Here is an 18,438-nt window from a genome sequence, read left to right as displayed (position 1 = left end):
CGCTCATAATTCCAGTGATTAATGTATGCCTTATCACCTTTAACCACATATAGATTAAACTTCCTCAACCTAAGTGTATAGAAGGTGTGGACCTGAATATGTCAACTGGTATCAATTGTGTACATGAAGATTCCGGGACCCCATCTACAATGTAGAAGACACTCTGGAATACCCAAATGTTAATGGATTAATATTGAAAACACATTCATCAGAGTTGTCATATTTTGTGGCTATCTCATCTTTCTTATTTGGCTCTTTATTCATTATCAATGCCACTGTATACCAGCGCGTATATCATTAGTGCACTCATAGAAATTACTTGTTCGCCTTGTTGGCGCAATTCAAAAGGAGTAAGTTTGGACAACTCAAAAATAGTGTAAAAGTTGCCAAAACAAAATTCATTTTAGTTATCCGAACTTAAAAATGCTGAAAAAGCTCAAAAAGTTCCGTCAACTAATCAACTTTGTTGGCATTACTTAAAAAGTTGATGTAAGTCGTTGCGTCAACTTTTTAATGCCAACTTCTGAATTCAAGTTCAGGGAACTTAGAAAAATAAACAAGGTTCAAAGAACCAATTAGTTGAGTTATTGTAACTCAACATGTAAGTTGATGTAACTCGTTCATATTAAGTTACTGGTACTTATTGTTTTGAGTTATTCCAATTTGGTACTTTGTTACTTAATTCACGTAATTGGATCATTTACTGCACAATTAGCAGTATTCAAATATTTATTTTTGTAATCAGTGCAAAATTTTGTATACTATAGCACACCTCTAGAAAATTATGCTAACCTAGTTTCATTTTCTGAGTTGTAACAACTCAATAAAGTAAGTGCAAATGAGTGCGACCAACATAAAGATATCGAGTCAGCGTTACTCAAAATTGGGCGACGGTTCGCTATCTCTAAGGACCGCTATCTCTAAGGTTCGCTATCCATAAGGTTCGTTATCACTAATTACGAAAAAGGTCCACTATACCTAAGGTTCGATATCACTAATTTTAATAAGGTTCGGTATTTCTAAGGTTCGATATCACTAATTTTAAATAAGGTTCGCTATCTCTAATTTTAAATAAGGTCCGCTATCACTAATTTATTCAAGGTTCGCTATCTCTAAGGTTCGCTATCACTAATTTAAAATAAGGTCCGCTATCTCTAATTTTAACAATCCCGGTATCCCTAAGGTTCGCTATCTCTAATTTCAAATAAGGTCCGCTATCTCTAAGGTTCGCTATCTCTAAGGTTCGCTATCACTAATTTCAAATAAGGTTCGCTATCTCTAATTTTAAATAAGGTTCGCTATCTCTAATTTCAAATAAGGTTCGCTATAGCGGTCCTTATTTAAAATTAGAGATAGCGGACCTTATTTGAAATTAGAGATAGCGGACCTTATTTAAAATTAGAGATAGTGGACCTTATTTAAGATTAGTGATAACGAACCTTAGGTATAGTGAACCTTAATCGAAATTAGTGATAGCGAACCTTAGAGATAGCGAACCTTAATTAATTAGGGATAGCGAACCTTAAACAAAATTAGTGATATCGAACCTTAGGTATAGGGGACCTTTATTGCAATTAGTGATAGCGAACATTAGAGATAGCGAACCTTCAATAAATTAGTGATAGCGGACCTTATTCAAAATTAGTGATAGCGAACCTTATTTTAAATTAGTGATAGCGAACCTTATTTAAAATTAGTGATATCGAACCTTAGAACTAGCGAACCTTATTCCAAATTAGCGATATCGAACCTTAGAAGTAGCGGACCTTTTTTAGGTATAGCGAACCCTTTTCTCTATTAGAGATAGCGGATTCTGATCTCCATAGACTTTACACGTTAGTGATAGCGAACCTTAGAGATAGCGAACCTTAGAGATAGCGAACCTTAGAGATAGCGGTCCTTAGAGATAGCGGGATGTCACGTCAAAATTGTACGCATTGGCATTACTCTGAAAGTTGACGCAACGACTTACATCAACTTACTGAGTAATGCCAACGAACAATTTCTATGAGTGTGGTGACGTCAGCTTTTTTTTTAAACCTTGGATGATCTTCAAGGACGCTCATTCCATTCTTGAACTCTAAGAGCCATTTCGTTGCTGTTGAATACCAAGGACTTCATTACCATTTACAGCAACTGTACACTGTTAAAGTTTATTTGAGTTTTCACCACCGTCGAGAGAAATTTCCATGATGACCCCGTATTCACTTCAGGCAGTACCTGTGAATTCATGGAGGTAGGCTTCCTCTGAAGAGTGTCCTGTCCATATACAGTGATGCAAAAATATAATATCTTTGCAGTAATGTTTTGAAGGAACAAGCTTTCAAATGAGACCAAATTCAATACCGTGCGACAAAGTAGCATACCAAGTTCTATGAACCTTTTGCCCGGCCCCCGTACTAACATATTTTACAGCATGTACTGTTAAATATGCCTTAAATGTTTTTTATGTAATTTCTTAATATCACAGCTTGAAAAACTATAAAATACAAAAGAAATAATTTTACATAATTGTAATAACATAGCAACGACCTGCTATTTCTAGTATTTGTCCGTAATCTGTCATCTTGTATCAGCAATAACTTTGGATAGGAAGGTCCGATTATAACTAAACAAAAGCAAATTAAAGCTCAAAAATAGTACATTACATATCTGTTAATCTCTATTTTCATAAATGTTTCCGAAGTTGATAATAAGGCCCCTTAACCTTGTAACAGTATGTAACCTTGTAGGAGTATTTAGAAACTTGGCTAATAGGTCCTGGCTATGGGTGGTAGGGGTGTGTTCGCCGAGGCATTCAAAGCGAGGACAAGAATATAATTTTTTTACATTCAAAGTGAGGATATTTTTGAGTCCTCGCTTTGTGACTTTGTTCATTGAATAACACTCTTCCTATAGGGGGTAGGGGGGTATAGACTATTTCCACACTTCGTATGCGCGTTTACCAACAAGTGAGGTGACCTCACTTTGAATGCTGGGACAGACACATAATACACACTTGTATAGGTTAAATATACACAAAGACCACAGATGGAAATTGTCTTGTGCTTTCACCAGCGGGATCATCAGTTGATTGCCACCTGTCTTGGGGACTCCCTCGAGGTGGGGGGGGGTTGGCAGTGAAGAAACACCACCTCCCGCTGGTGAGCTACTAATAAACTAAAACTATGCTTCTAGCATCTGCTGCTAAATAAATAATCTGCTTCTCAGAAAATGTATCGGGCACAGGCCAGCCAACCTAAGAAGAGATCAAGCACCAGTTAGCACCCATACTATGTCCGCTTGACAAAGCAAGACGCTTTGCCCATATGGGGATATGCCATAACCGTCAAAAGGGGGATCTGTTAAGTCCTCGCTTTGAATGCCCATGCACGTAGGGGTGTTTTTGTATGTGTAAAATCCTCGTTTAGGGTCAATTTGACACATTTTTGGAATCCGTGCCTAGGGTCATTTTTGAAATTGAATTCACGCGGATGCTTATAACATTTATACATGAGTGCCCCCCATTCTGTCCTGGTTGTGTAGATAGAGACTACTTGCACATCAAGAGTCAGTTCAGGCCATTTCATCATTAAACATATTTTATTCAATAACCATATGTAGTGAAAGCTACAAGAGAACTTAATGTTCCAAAAACTCTTTAAATGCCAGTGAAAGCCCTTAATTAAGTACAAAATATAATTATTACTGATGAAACCATTATATGCACAGATACAAAAGGGTTTTGCTTCTGTGTTTGAAGGGTGCAAAAACGTCGCTTCTTTGTTATCGGTTTGAAGATATTGGATGGTCTGTGGCTCTAGTGAGAGCTACGAGACAGATTCAATAACGATACAATGTCAAGGATCACTCATGAAAGATACAAACATTTGTCACAAAACATTGTAGGATAGACATACATCATAAGATAGCCTATATGCACACAGTTTTCTTAATACTACACATGTTAGAATATTGCAGTACTATATTGTCAATATATTACATGCAGACATGGAATCCTTAACATCACCTCAAGTGACATCAGAGTAAAGGTTAGGGTTAGAGTTAAGCTAGCCCTGACACTGTTATCATTTGAGGTGATGTGTTAGATGAACAATAATTCTGCATTTGTATATATGTGACATGATCAAGGAGAATGAGTCACATGTCGGCAATTTTCAATTAGAAGTTTTTACATCATTTTCTGGCAGTTTATGAATGCTACATTTTGATGCAAACCCCATCAAAATCAGACATCTGGTTACCGAGTTTTGAGCAATTTATCAAAGGCTAAAAACAATATAAAACACAAGAATTTGAACACTGTTTTTACCAATATCTCAAAAACAATATTAGTGACATCCCGACTCATTCCTCTTGATCATGTCACATATAGTTAATTTAGTGACAGAATTCACAAAATGGGAAAAAACCCAATTATTATAATTTAATGAGACAACTGAGATGGTTACATTTTCAGGTATGATTAAATTGTTGCGAAAAAGGTTCAAGAAGTTTGAATTACACGGTTCATAGTTAAGGTGGCCCCCACGACAAAGGTTTGTAAATATGAAAGATTTGTAAATAAAAAGGATAATGCAAATAACGTCATTAATATTTAAAAAATGTACAAATAACATGACAGAAACTACACAACTCAAGAGGTGATTATTATTCTATCATCATACCAAGTGAATTGATTATTGCATGTAGGCTGCAGTGAATGGAATTTTAGGTAACATATGCAAATAAGCTCATTAATATTCATAAATATGCCAATAACATGACACAAAAAGTACAGCACATTAGGCCACCATACCCTATGAACTCTCTAAGTTTGAAGTTGATTGGTTATTGCGTTTAAGCTGCAGAGTGGATTAATGGATTTTCAGGCAAAATATGCAAATAAGCCAAATATCTGTACCACCATGTAGACTGTTTTGTAGTCCCTTTTTGATTAACATTCATCTAGCCTAAACTTCGACTTGTAATTGGGAAGACTGATTCGGATTTTGTTACTGCATATGTCAATAAAGTCCCAACTTACGCTCGCGTATATCTGCATAAGTCATGCATTATGCACCCAACTGCGTGCACATCATTCTATATCAATACTCAATGTTATGTTTTTTGCCAATCATAAGCCGAACAAAGTATATGCCCTTCCACAAAACACATCCCCAGTGACCACTCTGCATTGAATTTTTTTTCCAGTATCAGTTTTCCTCTTGAAATTGTAATCATTGCCAAGTTGATTTAGACAAAGTGAAGATCCTTGCCTTGGAATAAAAGTATTTTGAAAGGCGTGTTCAGGAGGCCATTTACATGTAAACCAACCACCACTCATCCTTGACAGGGGCCAATAGTAGTCACCAAGAGTGTATGACAAAAGGTTATTGATCCCGAACTTGCGTTGCCAGTCTCCCAATGAAGTTTGAAGTTATGACCAAAAATTTGAGATACATCAAATCTTGTGTTGAGGTAAAAAGTTTAAAATCCTAAATTATTATGTCTACCAACACAGTTGAACTTTCAATCTAGTAGAAAACTATGAGCTTTCTAGCTTAGAATGTCCAAATTCTAAGGGGGAGATATTACTCAATGGGGCTACGAACCTTAAAGTTCTTATATTGGGAATTTAGGTGTATTAAATATGGAACTGGATATCATAGAGATTCAAGTGAGGTTACACACGAATATAAGCAGCAGCTAAAAACAGGGACAGCAGTCCAAGATAGGTCATACAATGAAATGGGCAGTGAACACCATGCACAGTAAATATTCATGTGAAAAAAGTTTTTCCGTTTTTGTGAAACACTTTTTATTCATTTTCAGCCAATTTTACAAGTTGACCTCAAATGACCTTCGGCTTAAATTTGGTTGCTATTGGATTTGACCTGTTCATGTGAGACCAGATTTTGTATTTACAATTAGACCTCAAATGACCTTTGACCTCAGTATCACCTTGAACACCGCCAATTCGCTGTCGTAGTGCACGTTAGTAACCATTGGTTACTGCTGCAAGCCTGGGATCACACACTTGTTACAATTTTGATATGCCATAGGCTTTGTGTTGTGATCATTTCGATCAGTGGTTCGTAACAAAGAAAGCGTGATCCAGTTGACCTAGCAACGGTCATATTGTAACGTGCACTATGACAGCGAATAGATAAGGGTTTGCATAGTGCAGCTATATATGACCCAAATTTGGGTGCAATAGGATTTGAATTGTTAATGAGACCATTATGTTAACCAACATTAATGAAAGCCTTACATAATTGTTGACAGACACCTAGACTGACGGACGGACACACGACTAATGATGCCCTAAAGGTCTTTTCCTTTGGACGACCTAAAAAAATGTACCCATATCAGTTTTCTCAGTGTCATAATGTATCACAAACACTGTGCTACAAAAATATAGCATGCTAGCTCAACTGATTACATGTGACATGACCACCTCATGATGATTTTAGAAGGTGCAGCTTGGCTACAAGGAAGTTAGAATACTGCATATCTCACAGGTTTGTTGGTTGTGGATTAAAATAATAAATGAAATGTTTTTGCCCTTTATCATATTTATCAAAGATTTGCAGGACTGAAGTTGAAATTGTAATTTTGATATTAATCAGTGCAGCACACCAATGTGCTAGTACCAGAATCACCTAACCTTGACATTATGACGCATATCTTTACTATCACAAAGGTAATTTGGTGCTGAAAGTCAATTTAAATAAATAACAACTCAATCACAGTGGCGTCGCTAAGGGAGGCATTTGCCCCCCCCCCCCCCAATATTTTTCTTGCCCCCTAACTTTTGAACCAAAAACCCAAAAGTACATAAATTTCCACTTTTGGCAGCAATTTTTTGCCAAATTTGTCGATTTTGCCCCCCTGAAATTCACTTTCCCCCCTCCAAATTCCTGCTGCCGCCACTGCTCAATTATGTTGTTACCAGAACAATGGGATATTCCAGTTAAAATACATGCACCCTTTCTGGAAGACATGGCCGTAATCTCCCACACAGGGGGTGTAGATTTCAAACGTAGCCACCCATTCAGGTAATCCTATTTGAAATTCACACTCAGTGTGTGGGATATTAAGGTCATGTCTTCCATAGGAGACTATGGATTTCAACTGAAATAGCCCATTATGCCCTTTCAAGTTATTTCACAAAATTTAACATGTGAGGTGCCTCATGTACCCAAACACCTGCTAATTATTTAGTAAAAAGTATAACTACTTATGATATTGAAAGCTGGTGATCCCTTCAACATGAAAGACTGAGACTTAACTTCACCAGAACAAAATGCCAATTTCCAAAGTGCCTTCTATTATCATTATGCTCTTCTTCATTACCAATGTTGTTGTGAAAACTTTCAGACATTTTCAATGCTTCTACAAATAGGGCACTAAACACTGCCTTGTGTATTTGTGAATTAATATTGTTACTCTATGCAATGATTATAGGTTAACAAATATGTATCATTTGTTGGGAGAGAAACAGTGGCGTAGCTGCCGGGGGGGCAGGGGGGGCAATTGCCGCCCCTGGCAAAATTTGCCTATTTGGGCCCCCGCCCCCTAGTGCAAGGAAAAAAGAGGAAAAGGAGGGAGAAAGAGGAAAAAAGAGAGGAGAGAGAGGGGAGAGAGGGAGAAGAGGGGCAGAGAGATGGAGAATCCATACAATATGCAATACCATACGATTATTATCAATAAGTCTGGCAAAATTGTCTATTTGGGCCCCGCCCCTCCCCCAAGTGCAGGGAAATTTGGTGGATTTGGGCCCCACCCCATACAGGCTTGCCCCCCCCTGGAAAAAATCCCAGCTACGCCGCTGGAGAGAATTGTACAAAATAATGCATGTTTACCGAGATATTGATGCGTTAATGACGCATCAATATCTCACTCAGCAACGCATGCATTATTTTGTAAAATTTCTCGAACAACAAGTGATATGCATAAAATTTTCCTATGTCATCACAAAATTCTATGATTTTGCTATTTTTATAACAAAATTGTCACTAAAAATGTTGGAAAATACAAGCAAATGTAAATGCATCAACTCACAAGAAAAATGAATGCGTCAAACAGCACTGCGCATAAGTAGTATGCGCCCGTGCAATGATACACAATTAATGCATGGTTCGCATTTTTCTTACATTTGCTCTGATTGGTTCTTGTTATGAAGATACTGTGTAAATTGCTAATTAGACAGTACTAATTAGTGTGAGTATGGTATTGCATGTGTCTGACCATTATAAAGAAACAAACACACTAAATATAAAATAACATGCACACCATCAATTACAATATTGATAACCAAATAACACAAGGCAGGCAGGAAACAACTCTTCATTATGTTCCTACATATTTGACAAAACATGGGCAAACCATTTACAAGTGTTGTAACTCATTTAACAAATCATTTGACAAAATATATACCGTAGAATTCAATCTACAAGCACATAAATATATATATATATACCGTAAACGTTCGCCTAATGGCGCTATGTGATCCCTTGACATAACTGGAATTTTTTTTAAGTGCCCTCCCATAAAAATCCCACCAGCAAATAAGGGCACATACCTTTAATTCTGGTTGGGATTTTTAGAGGAGGGAGTTCTCTATTCACGCATGAAATTTACTCCAAGGCCAAGGACCCAGGTGCGCCCATTAGGCGACCGTTTACGGTATGCCTCTAAATTAGGCTTTTTTTAAATGAAACGCAGACACACTCTATAAAAACATTACAATAGGTTGGTCTTAGAATAATACACATTTTACAGCCGCATGTATCATCAGTAATATAGTTGCTCAAACTCCAAATAATGTGGTGGGTGTCTGCCTTTTTTGTAATAAAAAACTCATTTAGAGGCATATATGCTTGTAGATGAAATTCTACTCTATATATTTTTGTCAAATGATTTGCTTAGTTATAGTCTAGCTTAATGGCAAGGATTACCTTGCATGTTTATTATTTTAAGAGTTTTGGATAATTGATTTAAGGCACTTCATAGATCATCATCATCATCACCAATTGTGGTAGAATTTTGAGCCTTTTTTTGACATGTCACTAAATGCATTACTAATCAGATCCAATTCTTGCTGACAATATCAAATAACAATAAAGTACATATATTAATACTGAACCACAAGATACCGTTTATGCAAAGTAATAATTTGTATCAAGTGAGTTTTGGAACAAATCTGATTACAGATTTGCCCCATGATGATTATAGACACAATGTGACAGGGAGGCATATGATTTACCTTAATGACCTAATTTGCATATTACAATTTGCATTCAACTAATCCTGTGACAGAGCTCACTGTAACTTTTATTACACACATTCACAATATTATAATATTATAGCAATTGTCTTTCACATTATCATTAATAATACAGAATGCTAAAAATTGCTTCTCCATCTATTCATACAATAAAATATAGCAAGTTTTAAAAATATCAAATAAGAAATAAAAATATAACAATACTTTTGTCTTGTTACTGTATGTATTACATGATCATGATTTATGTCACACTGAAGTTGCATTATTAGGTAGATGAAAATATGGTGTGGAAAGGATGGTGAGACCAATGGGATGTGAGCACACACATGGGCCATTGAGATATTGTCACTGGGTGGGAAAAACCTCATGTGTACTTTTTGCCCTTGAACATGAATGAAGCAATGCATTCAATATAAAGTCTACACCTACAAGGCTTTATCCATTTTCAAGAGCCAAAAGTAAAATTATGAGGAGTTTCCTGCATGTACTTTTGGCCTTGAACATGGATGATGAAGCAACCTCTTCAATATAAAGTCTATAGCTACAAGGCTTTATCCAGGTTCATGGGCCAAAAGTACATATGAGGTTTCTGCCGCCCATTGAGATATGCACATATTAATTTGAATTCAACTGAACAAGTGGATACCACCATGTTTGCATGTCCCTCTGCATTTACTCTGCCATGCATCTGGCAAACTATATTTGAAGTATTTGCTTCTATGTGAAACACTGCTGATAACACACTATATGTGTACTATCTACAACTCTTGGTATCTCTCATGTATACTCTAAGATATATAAGATATCTAAGAAACTGCCACAGGTACACTATTTGATCACCATTTGTGACAATCCAAAATAACAAATTAGTTACATGGAGTGCACATTCTCTTATCAAATTATTTGGCGCATACAGTATACAAATATTAAATGTTTATGAGTACAACGGTAAGAATATTTTCATGAGGTGAAAACAATCATGTTTCACTGAATGAAAATATTCTTTCCTCTGTATAGATACAAAAATTGAATACTTGTTTTATATCACTCATTCAAATGAACTTTTCCTCCACTTAATTGTGTAATTCAACATGACAATAGGTAAATTCAAATATCTCAGAGTCCAGGTGGTAAAGTTTATGATCAGTGCGTAGTCTCAATCTTGCCCTAATGTGCTAAAGGCTAACTTAAGCATTGAGCACTCTGGGATCACAGGGTAAATTGGAAAATAAAAAAATGCACCCACATGGAGTGCAATAGTCATTTTGCAGCTGATGCAAAAAGTAGCAAAATCAATGTTAATTAACCAATCAAATGACAAGAATATTTGTATGAGTTATATAACAACTAATCATGGACACCATTTTGAGTGAAGTAATCCAAGATCTAGGTGGGTCATGAAAAGAGACCTGAGGAGAAAGTGATTACAAAACCTATGGTGATAGAGCATACTTAGTTCTATATCTAGGTTTAGAAGACAGTGTCACACACCATATGTCATTCTTGAATGCTCATCACACACTCTCAAGATTTATCACATAGTTCACCATGATGGCCTAAATAATTGCAACAAGAGGACACATTTCAAACCTTGGGTTTATCATTCATTACTTGTTCTATACTGATCACATGGTAAGAGACAAAATCGGGATACAACAAACCTCATTGCATATATCATCACATCTTCTTGTAAAACACATGTAAATATCACATGTCTTTAGCTATTGTTATTTGCAATAACCACCTCTGACTTCACTGTCCCTAGGCCACCAGGCTGCCTGCCTACCAGATGGAAAGCCCAAAGGCAAGAAAACATCAGGATGCCGCTGCAGGATGCTCAACATCAGGCCCAAGACAGACAGAAGAGGAGGGGGTTGATTGAGAGGTCGAAGGACCACAGATGCTTGTGGAATTAAGCCATGTCAAGTTACAGAGAAGCCAGTAAAACAAATCAATAATTACATATATAAGTAATCTCCCATATCCAAATGATGCGAAACTTTTTTTGTGACCAGCAATTTTGGTTTGTCCTGCCCAATTTTTAAAGAGGTCAAAGCCCAAAATATATAAATATATATAGTTTAATGTTTTGCATGCATTTTGCAGTTGCTACAAACATCGAGAAGACGAACAGAGCCCCAAACAAAGCTACAGGTAAATTAGTTAATTCTTGGAAAAGCTCGAACACTCGGAACGTTAGTGGCTCAGCGATAAACACACACACATAGCGTGGTACAGAAGAAAGCATACATGCGCCTTGCATTGCATACATGCTTAGTACGCTACATGGACACAACAGGTATGTTAGAGTATTTACCTGTAATCACTTGATCAGAAAATCAGAACCCAGAATCAAAAACTGTTCTAGAGACCCATCATGCATGTGTTCAGATACAGATGTGCGCCCATTTACTTGTTACATTATTGGTTAACCCTCTGAGCACTACCTGCTGATCTAACATTACCTCTGATTGGTCAATTACGTGATATCTTCATTTTAATCACCAATCGGAATGGAGCTTTGCAAATGATTCACCCCAATTTTTTTGCATGGTGAAATCATTCTAATAATGTTGCTGATTGGTCCAATTGATAATGAAAACTTCTTTTTGACCAATAGGCAGGTAGTTCTCATGGGGTTAACACAAATATGCATGGAAAATCTCATAATCTATAAACTCAACAAAACCTCAAACATTTGATAAGCGTGCTTGCGGCTGAATTTATCCAATGCATAAAACAACATTCATTCAGGTTCCGGGTTTATAACTAATAAAATAGCATCATATCAATAAGAATAATATATGGACAGCAGAAAAGAAATACAACATGGTGGGATATAATAATTAGAGGGAGTAACATGCTTTGTTTACATACACATAATTACAATAGTAATCCGGTATATACATCATAAAGTTTTTTAACAAAAATTACAGAAGGTAATTCTATTTACAAATGAAATATGACTGTCACTCTACAAGGAGCACCTGCCAAGTCTTACTGCAGGCAGCACATCAACATTTAACACACAAAAAACAGAAAATCAAATGGCTGCCTCGTGCTTTTCTTTTATTATTCTCTAGTTACAACACCACAAGGGTATTATAGGTTGTTCGGCTTATAATTGGAAAAATGTTTTTTGTTGTAATGTTTTTATTACTGTGTGTGTGTCAATATAGACTCAACTTATGCTTGATTGAACAGATTCATCAGGATCCGTATGAAATAACCTGAATAAAGATTGTTATCTATCTATCTATCTATCTAAACTGGTTAAAAAAGTTCTTTGTATCTGATCCAGAATGTTCACATACTTGTGTACGTTTCAACAACACCTGTTGTCTTTATCAGCACTTGATGGGTAGTGACTGCGAAGGGCAGTACCAACTATATCTCACATATTTGATGAGTTCCTGAAAACAGACTGGCAACTCCAAGATCAACACTGGAACTACTTCTAGCGTCAGTTGCCAATAGCAGTCACTACCCATCAAGTGTTGAAAAAGACAACAGGTCTTGTTGAAACATACACAAACAAGTGAACATTCTGGATCAGATACAAAGAACTTTGTTAACCAGTCAGCTTATGCTTGCGGAAATATGCATAAGCGTGCGCCAGGCACACATTACGCAAATTGCGAATAGCGTAAGTGCTGCGCCCAACTGTGTAATGAGTCACATTTTTTTGCCAATTAGAAGCTGAACAAACTGTAACACTGCTTAGTGGAACCCGCATAGACTAATAAATAGAAATGGATAGCGACCCAACAAACAAAATCCCAATACTTTGTATATGCAATGAGAATATTCATGAGGGCTATAACAGGTGTAGAATGAACAGATGATGCTGGACTTTGCCTGTTGGAGCACAATCTTATGTTATTAATCTATGGGTATATAAAATTCCAACAATAAAATCTTCCCTCTTTTCTAGAAATCTTGCTTTAAAGTACAAACACAACACTTTGGATGTAACCGAGGCTGCACATGGTTATGAAAGAACATAAGAAGCAGATAGAAACCTCTCTCATGCTTCAAAACACCAATACACAATTTGGTTTTTGAAAAGAAGTTCATAAAAACAATAAAATATAGTTTGCTTGCATCATACCTTAAGAAAAATAGCAATAAAAATTAACTGTTTAAAAACATTGGCTTCTGCAAATGCAACCATTGATTACACTTCATTTAAGGCCTTAAAAATGTTTGATGATACTTGATTGCTCCCTCCCTCCCTCTCTCCTTGTGCCTCAATGTCACAGTGGGCTAGTCCATTTGAATCCACACTACCCCTGTGCAAGATTAAGATTTGTCTTAAATCTTCCACAAGGGTATGGCAGATTTAAAATGTAATTGCACAATTGGTGCATTTGCTCTGGTTGGATCAGACAGTGCCACATTTCAATTCTCTCTAAAACGCTATCAACTTCTGGACACATATATTCAGCAGCTTTGCGGTTTTTAGCGTTACAAGTCACACCCCCCCAAAAAAAAACCCAAAAAACAAACAAACATACTGGTTGCATCTATACTTGCTTTCTAATCTCTCTTATTTGCATCATGATTCTATTCGGTACCAGCTGGCTTGTGCTCCTTCGTCACTAATCACTTCAAAAGAGAGATACGCACTTCAACCTATTAAAACAGGTACATCCCTATACCATATACCCATGGATTATTCTCATTTCAGCTTTATACTGAATTCCAGAAAGCACTGGCGATTGAAATTGAAGTCAGTGACAATGTGTGCATTGATAAACACATACTTGGCAAAGCATTCTGAAAAGTACCAAAGAGTCAACTAAAATCTATTAGGCCAAAAAAAAGCGCGTTTGTAAAATCCCACGATTTGACAAAAAACAAATGCGGACATTTTTTTTATTTAACAAAAATTTTTTATATTTTTTTCCAGAAAAAAATCTGCAAAAATCGGACTTCGCATTTGTTTTTAAATTTCTCGTGAGCTTTGAGACAAACTTCTTTTCTTTTTTTTTTTTTTTAATCTTGAGTATAAGTGACCTCATGGTGTAGGTTGAAGGTCAAAGGTCAACTTCCAATAGAGAACAAACTTGCTGCATAGATTTAATCATTAAAATTTCAATGTGAACTATGCACTTTGTTCCAAGCATCTCATATAATAAATTACTGTAAATAACATATACATATCAACTTACACCAAAATAGTTTTTTTTGATAAAAATATATATGTTGCAAACACAACAAACAATTAATAGATCTCTGTTAAATTCAATTAAGAGCAAAGTGTGTATGTGGGGGTTGTACTCCTTTTGAGGAAATCAATATATCACACAGGGTTCCTGCACCTTGAAGCCTTTACAATTCAAGGACTTTTCAAGGACTTTCAAGGTCCAAAAGCATGATTTTCAAGGACTTACTACAACACAAAAAGCTGTGTATTAACGAAAGTGACAGCTCCTCTCCACTCCCTAAATTTTGTGAAAATTATAAAATTCCAATTATCAAGGACTTTCAAGGACCTTGTGCAAATTTTCAGGACTTTCAAGGCCTTGAAAAGGTATTTTCAAATTTAAGGACTTTCAAGGACCATAGGAACCCTGTTATTATTAGTGATTTTCTTTGTAACTGATGTGATCACAATTACACTGTCTCTCATGCAAAGTATTATTTGTGGCTGTAAGCCCAAACACAGAATCCAACACAAGACTACCCAGAAATGTGGTGGCACATGGTGCCATGTTCTAACAAAATTCAAATGGATTTGGCTAACAAAATTAACTAAACTGCTCCAAAAAAGAAACTTACCAGGTAAGAAATTTGTCTGTCAAATTCAAACGACAAATTGTGTTACACTAAATGGGATATGAGTGGAAGCAGTGTTAATTGACGCCAATTTTACACCTCATTTGTTGCAAACGGATGAGTATTTTTGAAGTTATGCTTATTTAACCGAACCTATCCACTGGAATGAAAGTTGCACTCATACCACTTGAGATGGTTGGCAGTATACAGGTGTAATCAGTGCTCTCCTCTTCTTCTTTGCATGGCTAACTTTCCTATTGCTTCTTGTGAGGATGAAGAATAAAAGTTCTGAACATCCTTTCATGTGTCTGTTTATTGTGTGAATTCATTGGGGCGGACCTGCAACTTTCAAATTTGATAGTAGGCTTGTTCAAATGAGCATAACTTCAAAAGTTTTGATCTGTTTGCGACAAATGAGGTGTCAAACTCCGCATAAATGTACACCGCTTCCACTCATATGCTATTCAGTATAATACGATTTGTCGTTTGAACTTGACAGACGAATTTCTTACCTGGTAAGTTACTTTTTGGGACCAGTTTATTTATTATCTACAACAATCCTACTCATAATGGGCTATTCCATTTAAAATCCACACTACCCCTGTGGAAGATTTAGCTTAAGTCTTCCACAGAGGGAGTATAAGTTTCAAATAGAATAGACAGTTGGGTAACTTCCATTTAAAATACTCACTCCAGATGTGGAAGATATAGATAAAGCCATACTACAGGGGAAGTATGTCCAATTAATAATGAAAACTTCTTTTTGACCAATCGGCAGGTAGTTTTCATGGGGTTAAGAAGCTAGAGCAGGTGCTGACACCAATATATGGTATAAATAAATAGACACAATACTCCAAATCCTAGTTCTCAGCTTCTCTTGTGATAAGCAATGAGAAACAATCACTGATCTTGGAATTTCTTGTTTCACATTCTTCTACCAGATGGAAGGGAAGAGTAATTGTGATCAAACCTTAACAAAATATTCAAGCCTGAACCAACCGATCCTGAATCCATCTATCTAAGATGTCGGGGCTATACCATTTTTCACCCCGATGTTATAGTGACGTCAACATGTTGAGACAGCCGAATCGTGCACGCATCTATTGCAGTGTCTTTAGGTGTGCCAGCGCTTTGAGTGACCGCTAGTGATTTGAAGCTGTGCCCAATGAAATGTGCCCAGATGTCACTGCCACATCAGGGTGAAAATGGTATAGACAAGGAGAATCTGTACTCATGCAGGGCACAACAGTGGCGTAGCTAGGGGTTGTGGCGCCCGGGGCTAAGGATATATAGTGGCGCCCCTCCACCCCCCCCCCTCCCAAAAAAATCTTGAAAACTATTGAGCGTGGAGCACAAGAAAATTTGCACAAATACCACTAATTAATTTTGGTTATAATGAAGTTGATCAGTCATAAATTGATCAAAATGAATATTTGTGTTGAAATGCAAAAATTTTGACTTTCACCGCTTGAAGGGGTGCAGAATTGATGATGAATTGGTCAATTCGGCACCCTCCTAAAGTGGTGCCCGGGGCACGTTGCCCCCCTTGCCCCCTAGTTACGCCACTGGGGCACAATAATGTACATGCAGATTGTTTCCCCCATTTGCCCAGCACAATTGGCTTCCTAGTGTACATTGGTTTGCTATCTACTTGTAAAGCACTGTGCACATTATATTTGCTATGAAGCAATAATTGGGTAAACCTTTGTATATAATGCCTCTGTGTTAAAGACGCCAATTTTGAGCCTTTTAGACTACAAATAACAGATGTACTTTATGTTGAGCCTTATGTGTGACAATCCAAGCTGGCCAGTGGATTTCTCATGATATTACACAGAGGGCTATTTGGAGCAGACTCACACAGTCTAACTTCTTTGATCATTATAACTTATAGCACTTGGTAAAATCATTCAACTACAGGAAATCAAATGCTTACAATGCCAACTAACTATTCAAATCATCCAGTAGCGTGAATTGTATGACTGTTAATACATCAATGCTTCCTCATACATATATCACAAAAGTTTGTATGTTTCTTAGACCTGATTGAATGATTATAAACCTGTAAGGCACACGGTTAAGTTAAAACAGCAACCTTATGACATGCATAACGCCACCCACCGCACAATAAAATGCTTTGGGCAACTTGAAGATTTCTGATCACTTTTTGATGTTTGTGATTTGCTACGTGTGGTATACTCGTCCGTCTCAAATTCTGCACCGATGTAAGGCAATGTTGTCTGGTTCAAGTAGCCATACCACACCCATCTGCAGCATCCATGCTCTAGTGTCCAAGTTGCAAAATTCCGCAGCCATGTCAAAATATGTTTTTGTACTCTGTCAATAAGAATTCTATGCACTGGTTCTGCTGGACCATATTCATTGCAATATTAAAGGACTCTTTTTGTGACCACATCAGCGTTGGACCAAACACTATGGCTACACTCTGAGCCGTCATACGGTTATGCTGAGAATTGGCTACGATGCTGTCAAAATGAAATTGGAGAAAGTAAACAAACATTTCTGTAATTAGCAGTAATATTTTTTTAATTTTGTTTTTAACAGTCAACATGTTTTCACACAAATAGATTTTTATTTTACTCTGCAGTGTCAGAAATCACAAAATATGATATAAATTTCTTCATGTAAATGTACCCAGCAAACACAACAGTTTCCTGGTTGTCAAAAAACATTTTATAATTCTAAAATGAGCAAACAGGGACATATATATTTACACATCGTATATCCTCAAATAGTTGCCCCCTTCAATTAAACGCCCCCCACCATTTTTTTTCCAACCAAGATGTTTCAAAAATGCTAATATTTCCATGCTATCTTGTGTAGTAACTTTACCAAGGTGCACACACGATCACTATTGTCCGTAAACCCGGAAGCAAACCGGAAGTCATCGTTCCTAAGTTCATAGTTCATCATGAGTTTTAAGCTTACCTAATGATTTTAACGGGAATTATTGTTCTATAAATGACCTCTAATAAACGCCCTCTTTTGGAAAATGCAACGCCCCCCAAGGGCGACTATTCAAGGATATAAGGTATTATACTCAAAGCAATATCTCATTATGTATTATCCCAATAATCAATAATAACATACAGAGATGAAATTGTTGTCTTTGTTTGAATTTGAGGAGCAATTGAGATTACAGAATGTTTCTATACTATTTAATCTATTTATTCTATGATTGACTGACTTACCGTGAGAGATGTTCTAGTAGCACTTTAAGTGACTCTAAATTGACCCTGGGTAATGTCCGCATCACTTCTTTAAATATATTCAACTTAACATTGTTGTCTGGTAAACCTGTAATACACATCAAATGAAGAAAGATATTTGTCCAAATCAGATGTTTCATTGTGAAGTTTGTTTAA

The 18,438-nt window shown here is 36.6% G+C and overlaps 1 protein-coding gene across 3 annotated transcripts in view; it reads right to left on the bottom strand.

Annotated features, from left to right (window-relative positions):
- Positions 1-15,597: 15,597 nt before the first annotated feature.
- Positions 15,598-18,438, bottom strand: part of LOC140150539 (rho GTPase-activating protein 15-like) — a 129,994-nt gene continuing 127,153 nt past the window's right edge. For all 3 annotated transcript variants that reach the window (XM_072172569.1, XM_072172572.1, XM_072172570.1), the window contains 2 exons: positions 18,265-18,370; positions 15,598-17,538 (listed from right to left, as the gene is read on the bottom strand). In XM_072172569.1, the coding sequence (XP_072028670.1) occupies positions 17,370-17,538; positions 18,265-18,370 (275 nt within the window). In that variant the 3' untranslated portion in view covers positions 15,598-17,369. The remainder of the gene's footprint in view (positions 17,539-18,264; positions 18,371-18,438) is intronic.

The sequence above is a fragment of the Amphiura filiformis genome, chromosome 4, assembly GCF_039555335.1.
Source record: "Amphiura filiformis chromosome 4, Afil_fr2py, whole genome shotgun sequence".
In the NCBI taxonomy this organism is placed as follows: Eukaryota; Metazoa; Echinodermata; class Ophiuroidea; order Amphilepidida; family Amphiuridae; genus Amphiura; species Amphiura filiformis.
This window is presented reverse-complemented; position numbering and strand designations above follow the sequence as displayed.